Source organism: Gouania willdenowi, chromosome 3 (genome assembly GCF_900634775.1).
Source record: "Gouania willdenowi chromosome 3, fGouWil2.1, whole genome shotgun sequence".
Lineage (NCBI taxonomy): Eukaryota > Metazoa > Chordata > Actinopteri > Blenniiformes > Gobiesocidae > Gouania > Gouania willdenowi.
Window position 1 is genome coordinate 26658901 of NC_041046.1, and position 13133 is coordinate 26672033.

Sequence of the window (13133 nt, forward strand, 5' to 3'; positions counted from 1 at the left end):
TTGAAAATGTGAGCTAAATCCCATGATGTTTTTTGTATGTTTGTTGTGTGTGTGCTTGTGTCCACCTGCCAGGGTTGGGGTCAATTACAATTTTAAACGACAATTACATCTTCAATTATCCATGGTCAATTACAACTCAATTGGGATTACCGGTACATTTTTTTTCCAATTGCAATTATAAATTCCCCCCTGACAGTCAATTACAATTACGTTGTCAATTACTAAAGTTCAATTACAATTAATCACAATTAAACCATAAAACTCAGCATATCTTATGGTAACAAATTAGTTTTGACCCATGTCTTAAATCAGCTGTAAAATACACTCAAATATAATCTATCATGAATTTGTTTTTCATCTCTTGGTTACCTTGTTAAGCTTCCTTATCCATGAAAATATTGGAATTAATATTTTTGGTGTGGGCGTCTGAGCCTTTTTTCTGTCAGTTTACTCCTAGATTTCATTTTTTTTTAAATGGTAAAATGATCCTCATGAGAACTGACAGAAAAACTTGATATAAAACACATTTTAATAATTAACTACATATATTTAAGCCATAGAACTGTAACATGGTTCCCCTGGTTTGACTTTAATTACATTGTAATTGTGATTCCCATGGTAATCACAATTACAAAGTCAAATATCTGAACTCAGTTAAAATTAAATTATGATTAAAACAGCAACAGGTGTCTTCAATTACCAATTACGCAATTACAATTATAATTGACCCCAAACTTGGTACCTGTACATGTTTAAAGGTATGAATGCGACTTTGGTTACCTTGACCCTGCTCACAGCCTCCTGAGCCTGCATCATGCGAATGTTCTTGGATGGGTTCCTCTCAGACATCAGCTGAGTGGAGCCCAGGTAGTTAGCCGCAAAGATGATTCCATCAATCAGGTCTTCTGGCTCACAGGGTCCTGGAACTGGGCCAGACGCAGGCAGAGAGGGGATGGTGAATAACGAGGAGACACAAAGGCAGACAGTATGTGTTTGGACTGGAGAGTGTGTTGTAATAACTGCGGCCAATGATAAGAGCGTAGTGAAATCGCGCCAAACGCTGTACGGAAAAAAAAGAGTGTGAATGTGCCTGCAAAGGGAAATGCACCACTGACTGTGCTGGTGGGAATAATGTGTCTTTGATGTGTAGATGTGGACTCTCAGACACCCACTTGAAGGCACAATGCACTGTCATGATCTGAAGGAGAAAATGGCCAACTAAAGCTCTTAACGCGTTATCAGGTCTAGCAGCAGCCAGGACGCTACAGGAAAATAGCTCTGAATGAGTCAAACCACAAAACGACTGCAAAGCGATGCTTGGATGTCTTCCATTCAATTACAATATTTAGATTTCATCACCAAACAGGTGTGCAGACAGATTAACTCACCATCGACAAAGCGTGGGAATGAGGCGACCTTCTTTGTGGGCTGTAGAATGGGAACACAAGAGAGATCATGGAATGAAATAATAGGCAGTGTGATTATTTCCTGATATTTTCAAATTATTCGTTAATATTTGATATTCCTAAAAAGCCCAAACATGTAGATTTAATTTTGGTGAAGCAGAAAAAAGGTCTAGTGATTGGATTGGAAGCGTAAAACTTCTTACATTTTATTTTTTACCAAAACAAAAATGTAGTTTGACAGTCAGTCAGTCCTCCTGACACCAATCATTTTTTTTTCTTAAAGAAGGCTCTGTGGAAACAAACCTGAAAATTAAACATGCAGGGAGATTTTACACCTAATTATTAATATTCATGTTGAAAATGATAACTTGGCAACTGCCGCCAATAACAGACTGAGTGCTACTTCTACTAACAAACTGGAAATTGTGAACCAATTAGCACTGACAGGAGCAGAAAGTCAGATACTGTTTAGAATTTTTATTTTATTTTTTGCTTTGGTTCTGTCTGGTGTGAAGCAAATGAAGAAGAAGAAAAAACCTGTTCTGTTCTGTCACATTCTGTGTTTTGGACGTGTGTTTGTGCATATTGTGTGTGTGCATAGTGAGGGTGTGTTTGTATGTACTGTGTAAGACAGTTAAAGAGGAGGGGAGGTCAGGGTGGAGAAATAAATATATAAATACATAAATTCTTAAATAAATAAGAGGTAAACGTTTAATGTTTATCGTTTGCATTGTGTTTCTGGATTTGGACACGATTGATGACTGTAACCAAATAATTTTATTTTGTATTTTTTATTTTCTTTATCTTGTTACCTGCTGTTTCTCAGTTGTAACTCTTTGTAAGCTGTTGTTGTTTTTCATCATTTTGCGTGCTGTTTTGTTTTGGTGTATTTTGGAATTGTGTGCATGGGGTAATGCATCAATAAGTGGTGTACTTCAGCCTTGACCCCTTCAGTCATTATTCATAGATATTCTTATTGGTTTTCTTCTTTTTGATGTAAAGCCTTTGTTTTACATCATTTAAACACTCATACTCATTTTAAAACCCAGGGTGACCTAGCGTTCCAGGCGGAGGCGCCAAGACTCTGGAATAGCCTACACCAGTCCCTCCGTCAGCTTGTCTGTGTGGACTCCTTTAAAAAACATCTGAAGACCGCACTTTTCAGAACGGCTTTTGGTTAAATTGCTTGTAATTTTTATTATCTTTTTATGGTGTTCCTACTGTTGTTTTAAATTATCTTGTGTTTTATTATCCTTTTGTGATGTTGCTGCTGTTGTTGTAGTTTCATTTTTGCCAGTACAGCACTTTGTGATTTTATCAGTGAAAAGCGCTATAGAAAAAAAAAATGTACTTACTTTTAATGACTAAATGAAAAATAAACAAACAAACAAGGAATAAGAAGAATAATGTTCAGTTTGCGCAGAAACCGAATCGGTTTGAGAAATAAACATGCGGATGAATTCACGATTAAGCTCAAGAACGTTCCAGATTCCAGGTCCCTTTTCAGCAAGTCATTTCTTTGTTTTGAACTTTACATTCACTAATGCATGTATTTGTAACCGTAACCTCAAACTGAACCAGGTACATCTCATTGTGATTTGGAAAAGACTGAAACGAAATAATCAGCAGAGTCTAACCAGAGATCTAATGATTTCTGTAGATATTGAAATGTTGAGATAGTCTATCCTACTCAAAGACTGTGGGGGGATGTGTGATTGCAGCCGATAACTGCACCAATCTCTGCAAACATCACAGTGAAAGTGCTGCTAAGTAAACATGCTGCTTAACTACGTGCCTCAAGCAGAGGCCACGAGCTGTGTTTGTAATTACACAATTAGTCATTAACTTAGGTGTTCACACACAGTTAATAGCTGCGATATTCTCTGCTGAGGGAACAAACCACCACCGACAGACAGAGAAGCTTTAGTCACCTGCAAAGCTCTCACCTCTGGTACGTTGTTGTTCTCCAGTGGGATGTTGAGGTCAGAGCGCTGCTGTTTCCTGGGTTGCTCTGCACCATTGCTCACCTGGCAGGTCAACACAGAGACAAAAAGAAACAAGGAGGGATAGTTTTAATATCACACAGTTTATAATTGTATAATATAACCTTTGTTGCAACAATGTAACAAAAAAAAAGCAAAGTTGGAGGCTCAGCTGGTTTTCTTCTACGTAGAACATCAAGAATCCTTTCCCAGGATATCCCCGTCCATGAAAATAACTGTTCATAAGAAAGACAAAAACTTCAATGGAGGTCCTTTTAACGCAGCTCTGTCTCTGTTGGAGTTTGTGTTTCTGTGTGAATACAGTAGGTGAATGTGGATAGCAATTTACAGGTCTTTGAGACTACTAATGTGCTTTACATGTAAAGGCCAATTACCATAACTTATCAAGTACCGCCCTTTACCAACACTGACTCACCTTGAGTCAATGTATCTTTTTGCATAATTTCTTGATTTGATTTAATTATTAAAGTCTTGAGTCAATTACAAACCCTTTTTCCAGTATTGCTGAATATTGATCCTCCATTTAACAACAATGAGCTGCTGAATGATTTGAGTTCTCTTTTGTATAACACCTCACAGCTCCTTCAGTATTGTATCGAGAAATTAAAGTATCCAAATTAGGAGGACTCGCCTGGTCTGTATTACAATTTGAAAAATGTTATTAATCGTTTTTTGGTCATTTAAGAATCGATTCAGAATTGTCAATAATAAAATTGTCATTAATCATGAATCGACTATATTTCACCACCCCTAATCTTTTGCAAAGTATATTTTCTACACTTTTGACTCTGAAGTGAGTTTAGGTTGGCAGTGAAGAAGCTGTGGCACAATCAACGCTTAAACAGCAACACAGCAGTCGGTGACAATCAGGTGAAAAGCCAAAACAAAATAAAAGCTTAAAAGCTCAAACGAGCATGTTCCCATTCATGAATGAAATTAGATGCACTTCTCATGCTGCATCAGAGCTGTGACATTGATATGAATATTTTATGCTTCCGTTCATCTCTGCAGCTTCTGTATCGGACACAAAACTCACCAACAGCTCCTGATTAGTATTCATCGTGCTACACTGCTCAGTTGTGCAAACAACCATTTAATTAGAAAAGCTCATGTTGTAGTTTGTTAGCAAGGAACGATAAACTGTGATGTTTAACAAAACTTCTCGCATGTATAGAATCCCAAGAGAATCCAGTAAGTCTTGAATGTAAAACTTTATTATGAATAAATCAGTGCTGCATCAATTTTAATTTGTCAGAGTAATTAGAATTCACAGGCCACCGCAGAGAGGAGTGGCAGCTTCTGTAGCAAAAAGGACCAAAGTGAGCTGCAATGTTGTTGTTTTTTTTTATTATCTGTGAGCCTGATATTGCACCATTACATTACTATCTAAAGATGCCAGCCTTTTTCATTACTCTGCTCTAATTATTCTTCATACCTGCTTAACATATACATAATATACAGTGATTAGCGATCACTCATTTTGACAGCAAACATTTTTTTAGAACTATGTTTTTGTTTTTAAAGGTAATTTGTGGAAGCAAAACAAAAAAAAAGACATCAACTCCACAGCTCTTACGTAAATTTCTCTATGGGTCCGTGTCTATTTAAAGTGCATTTAAAGCTGCAGTATGTAAGTTTTTGTTTTGCTTCATTTGGTCAAAAATCCATAATCACCTTTGAGCATCATGTAATTCATGTTCTGAGTGGACACTGTGATGTTTTATCTTCTCTTAGCCCTGTATAAGAGCTTTAGAAATCCAGGAGCGTGACGCAACTTTTCAGCCAATCAGAGATCTTTTTTCAAACATTCGCTCTGTGAGCTGTTTTTGGGTGTTGCTGTTGGCTGCCCGACTACAGTCGATGGGAGTTCACGTCTTTTGTAGTAAACTACAATGGCGGACATTCCAGCAGGAGAAGTCTACATCTCGGCGTTAGTGGAAAAAGGAAGACTGCTGTAGTAGAGCAACAGTCTGAAGGCCCAAACATACTCGGGTGGAACAGAGGTCCTCTTGGAGTCCTTGCGGAGGTACGCGAGGACTCCTGACCTGGTGTCAGAGGGAGAGTGAGAACAGACGGGATACATTGCATGTAAATCTAAGAGAAGCATATCCAAGGTGGAGAGAACGGACGCAATTCATTTTGCAGTCTGGATGCGCGAGTGGTAGTTGTTATTCTGCTCTGACTGCAGCCGCTCTTCAGGACAGTAACTACAGAGTGATACATCTCTAAAACAAAAGAAAACTCTCCAATAAAACAAGATAAAGTCCCTACATTAGTACTAGTCTCTATTGAGAAAAAAGTTGCTAAGCCCTCCACAGTTGTGCACATTCACGTGGATATAGGTAAGGGGCAATAGGTTTTGAAACAGGGGGAAGACAGTGATCAAGGTTGTTTCTATACAAGTCTCACGATTCTACATACTACAGCTTTAAGGAGAAAAAAATGCCCTGGCTGGCCGTGATCTGTAAAGTAATTGCTAGTTCTGTTTGATAGGTTATAATTTGTTTAGCCTCTCAAAGTCCTAAAAATAGGTTCATGAACTTAATGTAAAAAGTAAAGAATGGTGGGTGGTACTACACAAGGATTCCCAGTGAAGCAGTGCGACTCATTCTGCTGCATGACCTTGTGTCCTGCCATTCATGTGGAACCTACTGTAACAAATACAACCTAGTACATTTTGTTGCGGACCTTGTACACTCTTCTATTGAAATGGTATTTAAAGTTAGCAGTGGCCTCTTACAGTATACTGTATCCTGCCACATAGTGAAAATGATTTTAAAAGGACAACAATGAGTTTGAGGTGTTGACTTGCCTTCCAAACACCATAGACCACAATTATACAGAGAGTGTGTAGACATAAGGTCAGTTCCCTGTAGACCACACATGTGGAGTCCATGATTTGACAGGAGAAAGGGACCAATGCAATATGGACAGGTAATAAAGTTGTAATATTCAAGCATAAGAATAAAAAAAAACATTTTATACAGAAGTAAACAACAACAAATTAATACAGATACCTTATATTCAGGTTCCAATGCATGATTACATAGTATTAAGCATACTGTTATTTATCTTATAAACAACAAAATAGCATATGTCTCGAAAAAAACATTTCTGTTTTGGTTCAAGACTAAAACTAAAACATTATAAATAGAAGTTATATTTGTGTTTAATTATGTCACCTTTTTGTGTATACTACTACCTTTATGTGCTCAAAATAGAGAAATGTGTCTGTGTCTTGGTGACCATGTGCTTGTTGTATTTTCCGTGCAGCAATGTTTCTCTGCAAGCTGAAGACACATTTCATCAATAGAAAATAAAGTCAATCTTATCCTGTTTATTTGATATGATCAGTATAAAACTAGCATTAAAACTAAAACACTAAAAAATAACAACCTGGTTTTCATTTATATACAGAATCACATGGGAGCACCAACAAAGGCTGATTAAAACACCTTTGAAAAGAATATCTGCATTTCAGCAGCAGATCCACAAATACAGGAATAACAAGCACAAACTAGAAAAAACAAAAACAGCCCATTACTGGAATCAATAGTAAATGGTGGAAACAATTAATTTCCAGCACTTTGAATTTGTCACTATAATAGGTATTGGATGTATTTTGTCTTTCTTTTTCATGTTTTTGTTCAATTGGCTGTGTGGCGCCTTTTGTTCAATTGCAGTCTCTCCTTTTTTTATGTCTTTTTTGTTTAATTAAATTGACTTTTATTTTGTAGAACTACCACTTTTTCCTCTATGATTGGCTCCAAACACCTCATTCTCCCTAACGTGAGAGAAATCTGTTTCATACTATATATTATTGTAATTGTTAACTGTATAATATAAGTGTTGTGTATCGTCATGGCTACAACTAATTAGTGAGGATGCATAGCAGATTGGTGGATGATGTCAACAGCCAAATAGGGGTGCATTTCAGCTATGCATCCTTACTTGCATTTTCTTTATGAAATGCAAATATTCTAGTGTTATCTTTTAATATCATCAAAAAACTAATCTTTATCCTTTTTGTTCATTATTTTCCATTATGTGAAATGCTTTCTTTCTTGCGGTTGTAGTAACCAATTTCATCCACTGTAGGTTGAATAGTATACATATACATAAACAGTCTATAGATACACTGTACATATGTATACATATGGAAAACCCCTTACCTGCTCTTGTGCCCATCTCTGCCTATCTTCAGGGGAGTGTGGATGCACCATGATGGCTCTTTGCAGCTCTGGGTTGTTGTGGTGAATTGAGGGTATGTTCAGGGACTTGGGCCGGCTGTCATGGCGGTGGTGTGCGGGTGGGTAGGGAGAAGCATCCTGCTTAGTGTGAGGGTAGTCCCTTGAAGAAGGACCTTGTGCCAGCTCCTCTGGGCTCTGATCGGCGCTGCTCAGACTGCCCATGCTCATGCTCATTTTAATCTCTGCAACTATTTGGTCAATGTCTTCCTCGGCCTCCTCCCCTGTCTCACCCTCCACCACCAATACTTTGCGGCTACGATACGGTGAGACTCGCACTGAGTTCCCATTGTCTTCTGGAGCATAGTAGTCCCCAGTGTAGGACTTTCCAAGTGTCTCCTCCTCATTGCCACCTTCATCATCTTCTTCCTCATGTGGGCAGTACTCCTCACTTTCTGCCTCATCATCCTCCTCCCTGTCAGCCTGTTGCGTCTGCAGGGAGTCGGTTTGATGATGGTGGTGATGGTGGTAGTGATGGTCTAGAATGGGCTCAGGTCGTCCATTGTATATCTGTTCATCGGGATCTTGCTCCACCACCTCACAGCGGACCTCGCCCTGCTCCTCCCCCTCTCCCTCCACCCATTCCTCCACCCTGTGTCCCTCTGGCCCCGCCCATTGTTCCTGCTTGTCCTGGCTTTGCTCTATCCACTCCTCCCCAGCCTCTTCCTCACCCTCTCTCCACTGGTCCCTCGCCTCTTCCTCTTCCTCCAACTCCTCTCTCCACTCCTGCTCCACTACCCCTTCCCCCTCTCCACCTTCCACCCATTCTTCCTCCTGTGCCTCCCTCTCCTCCTCCTCCTCCTCCTCCTCCTCTCCGTCCCACCCTTCCACAGCCTCTGGACATTCATCAGGGTGGGACCTGCCCAGCTGCATGGAGTCAGTGCACGCTTCCTGGCTGTGGCTCTGATTGTGGCTGTGATTGCATGGGCCTTGGCTACTGCAATCCATCCCTTCTAAGTAACTGTCATCCTCTGGACAATAGCGGATATAGTAGGTCACACCTTCATCTTCCTCAGCCAATCCTGCAGTAATAAAAAATTCCAAACACATGAAACAAAAATTAGTACTCATACGTATGGCCAAACCTAACCTTTCTAAGGATTTGCTAAGGTGTACTCTAGGATACACACAAGGATTTTCTCAATCTGAAGAGATTTTTTTTCTGTTACAGGTCCCACACATGAAGATACCACACAAAAATCAGGCATAGAACAGTTTTGATCATAATGTGTGTGTGTGTGCGTCAATAATCTCAACACAGCACACCACACTCATAGTGATTCTGTCCCAATACCGATCTTCCTCAAAGCCAGAACTACAAAGGTAATTATGTTGCAAAATGGGAGAGCTTGTAGAATGTGATGTGAGAACTTGTGTGTAAAACATCTATACACATGTGAAATGAAGTTCATGTCACCAATGATGGGGAAAATCTGAATATCTAAACCCAAAGAAAATATTCACTCGTGCGTGATCTGAATGTGAAATTACAGAAAAAAATATTCACAAATGTGTAGACTAATATTTACAAGAATAAAATGGCAGCTACAAACGTGTCATCCGACATTTACTCGCATGTTTTTTTAATTCCATGTGTCAATTATCGTTTACAACCACAACTCAGCGGTTACAACTTCTCAAATCTGCCTCTACAGATGCACAAATTACTTTTCTCGTGTAAATCCGCACTGCTTTTCACATTTTGCGAGACACAGTCAATTCGCTTCTTGATTGGCTATATTCAGTTCCACTTTACAAATCACACAGTCATGAGTCGGGAGTAATTTTAATGGCAAATTATGTGACCGAACTAAAAAATAATAAGTCAGTTGTGTTGCTGCTGGGTGTTTAAACTTTAGCGTGACAGGTTTTGCCAAATACCTGTTTCTGGGGCATGTCTGCAGATTCACACCCGTAAGGGTTCCAATTAACCGACGTGCTGTTTCCCCTAATCCCCTAACTATGCTTCACGTTCCACTGCAGTTATTTCAAAACATGTTACAAAGCATGAAAAGCAGGTAAATACTGATTGGTTAGAGTGACCTGTCCATGGGTAGCATGCAACTTCTGATTAGTGAGCTTTTGCGATGGTGATCGCGTTGTAATTCAGGCTTACTACGCACTCACCATCATCATAGTCATCCTCTTCATCTGAGGTGTTGTTGATATAGTCAGAGCTGGAGTCATCTTCCAGACTGTCAGCTTCATCGTGGAAGTTTGCCTGGGCATGGTCGTCTTTATCATGGACATGTTGAGTTGTTGGGGGCGTTGACCGTGGCTGATTGTCCACTTCTTCATTAGCTTGTTTACTATACAGCTGCACATCTGCCTCTGCGCTTGCATTGACTTTGGGATGATTGCATCCTACATTTTGAGACTTCAGAGAAGAGTTTTGTGCTTTACAGGAATTAGGGACAGGTTTTGGGTGAAGTATATCTTTGGGGTAGCGCAGAGGGCGTTGTCGTGCAGGGAGGGCTTGAAGGTCACATGACTCGTCAGGATGAGGGGTGGGGCAGGAGGCGGGCCCTGGGGCAGACATGTTTCCTCCGCTGGTTCCCGGCCTCTTCCTATGAGCCATGACTGGTGGCTTACAAGCCATGCATTATCATTGGCTTTTTCCTGTGAGACACGGAAATACAGAAAGTAGTAGAGCAACATTCAATACCAGTGTGTGGATGCAAACCCAAAAAAACAGACTTATCAAACAATAATAAAACAAAGGGTAAAGGCTAAGGCTAGATGTAAACAATTGTCTAAACACTGGTCTATAATATCCAGATAGTCCAGTGTAGCACCTCTGTGCTTACCTAGCACAACTTTCTCTTGAAACTGGAGTAGGATCAATATGTCGCGAGTTTTATAACATCTCAGAAAACGAAAAGAAGATTGAAGAAATTCTAAGCTCACCGCCATCATATAAAACTAACAACACAAGACAGAGAATCAATAAAATAATCAAGGTCATTTTTACCTACTCTAATGCCCTTGCAGATGATGAGTCAATCAAGACTGGTATTGATCGATAGCTTTACCTTGAAAAGAAGTAAATGTGTGCTCTAATACAGTGTTTTCCAAACTTTATTGCCCCATGTACCCCTTAGCCTTTATTTCTTAACGCAAGTACCCCTTAGCTCATGTTATATATTATTTATTTGTGTCTGCAGGCTCATGAATTTAGGCCTTTTTATTAATTTATATCTGATGTTTTGCTCATTTTAGAATTTGAACTTATAATGTTCAAAAGTAAACTAACAAATGTTTCTGTGTACCTCCTGAGAGGTGTTCAAGGAAACCCTTGGGGTACACATACCCCAGTTTGGGAACAACTGCTCTAATAGAAGATATAATACAGAACCTGCACTGAATCCCTCTGACATAAGGCATTAACAGCTATATGGCACACAAAGAAATATTCTAAGAAGATATTTTCTTGTCTTTAACATGTTCCAACAATACTAGTTTGAGTATAAACATCAAGGTCTATTTGGTTTTGTTTGTGTTTATCCCTTGTCGTCCTCTTTTAGTTGTGTAAGTCTTTGTTTTGTGTAGTTTCAGCTCCGGTTTCATGTTTTAACTTTTGTGTCTTTGTGTTGGGCGCACGGTGGCTTAGTGGTTAGCACGTCCACCTCACAGCAAGAAGGTCCTGGGTCCTGGGTTCAAGCCCCAAGACCCAAGTGTCCTTTCTGTGTGGAGTTTGCATGTTCTCCCTGTGCTGCGTGGGTTTCCTCCGGGTACTCCGGCTTCCTCCCACAATCCAAAATCATGACTGTAAGGTTGACTGGAGTCTCTAAATTGCCCATAGGAGTGAATGAGTGGTTGTCTGTCTGTGTTGCCCTGTGATGGACTGGCGCCCTGTCCAGGGTGTACCCCTGCCCAGCGCCCTATGAGAGCCGGAGATTGGCACCGGCAGACCCCCGCGACCCTGATAAACGGGAATAAGCGGGTATGAAAATGGATGGATGGATGTCTTTGTGTTCCCAGGACTTCCTGCTCGTGTGCGTGTGCTGTTGACTGATTAGCTGCCAGGTGTGGCTCATTCCCAATCAAGCCTCCCTCACTATTTAGTTGAGTGCCTGGACGCAGAATGGCTGCTGGTTCATTATCTACGTTACCCTCCTTGTGAACTGCAGAGTTTTTGTCTTCTGCTCCCAGTTTTCATTGTGCCTCTTTTTGTTTTTGTGAATTTGGATTTCTGTTAGTTTATAACAGACATGGACTGGTTTTATAAACACTACGCCTGCCTCCAACCTCCATCTTATTCTGCCCTTGAGTCCTCCACCACCACACCCAGCCGTTGTGACAATACATGTCTAAGTAATTGATGCAGATACAGAAATTGATCTATAGATATGGATATAGAATATTTAATGAGGTTTATTATCAGCTTGATTCCACCACTACCTGACGAAGCACTGGTTGTAATTATTTCTGATACTTATGTATGTCCCTGTCTATTGTTTTTGTCGCTAGACTGTCTTGCCTTAGTTTCAGGTCACATCACATCTTGTTGTTAGATAGCGTTATAAAGTTCACACAGACAGTATAGAGACAGCTCGTAGATCACAGATAGCTCAGGGAAACTTAAGCCATAACCTCTGGTATATAAACAAGGAACCAGGACAGAAGAGGCTATTACGTGGGGACTCCGAGGTGACCGCACTAGACTCTCAGCCAGCTGTTTTTTTTTGTAAACTCCAGTGCTTGTCTTCAAATCCTAAGATGCCAAAGATTCCTAATCTTTGGCATGTCTCATTATGTAGTCGATTGTTTGACAATAACGTGATCAAAGTTCAGGTTAACCATGCACTAGGAACTCTACAAAAGAAAAAGTAACTCATAGACCAATGAATACGCTTGATGAAATACTGGAACACATTATTCTTACAGTGCATTCACACCAACAAATCCTAGAGCGAATAAAAGGATTCATTTGCCGGGAAAGTCATTCAGAGCAGATCAGGCACGCAAACTCTAGGGCATTTGTTTTGGCTTGACTTGTAGCATTTCCAATTGAAATCTAGAGTGATTCTGGTGCAGTGTGAACACTAACCCTCTTGGCTTGAACTAAATACAGAAAGTATCAAAGATGAGCGCACAGCATTGTGCAGTGGGCAGGAGTACACACTACAGTGCGAAATAAGAATCACTGAATGTTGAGAATGGAGTGCTGAAAACATTTGGAGCAACAAGAAGATGAAGACACTCATCCACATCTGGGCTGACGAGCATTTCTCACGGAAGCTCGTCGAGATACATGAGGCAAAATTTACAAAGGCTCTTACATGCCCGCTTTGATTAATAGATGAGAGCCTCTTCTCTTTTCTGTGTGTCAGCCCAGAGAAGTCTTTACTCCAGTAAAGGCACCTTAAGGGAGTAGCTCATGCAACTGCTTCAGAGCCAATTCTAAGCCTGCGTTCAGGACTATAATACCGAGGAAAGCAGCTTTAAAAAGGCTTTTCTATTCAAAACATCTACAA

The 13133-nt window shown here is 40.1% G+C and overlaps 1 protein-coding gene across 1 annotated transcript in view; it reads right to left on the bottom strand.

Annotated features, from left to right (window-relative positions):
* The window catches only part of apba2b (amyloid beta (A4) precursor protein-binding, family A, member 2b), a 66077-nt gene that overhangs the window by 20173 nt on the left and 32771 nt on the right, over positions 1–13133 (bottom strand). The window contains exons 2-6 of the mRNA XM_028437059.1: positions 9784–10275; positions 7582–8678; positions 3353–3433; positions 1389–1428; positions 781–926 (exon numbers count right to left, since the gene is read on the bottom strand). Of these exons, the coding sequence (XP_028292860.1) occupies positions 781–926; positions 1389–1428; positions 3353–3433; positions 7582–8678; positions 9784–10255 (1836 nt within the window). The 5' untranslated portion in view covers positions 10256–10275. The remainder of the gene's footprint in view (positions 1–780; positions 927–1388; positions 1429–3352; positions 3434–7581; positions 8679–9783; positions 10276–13133) is intronic.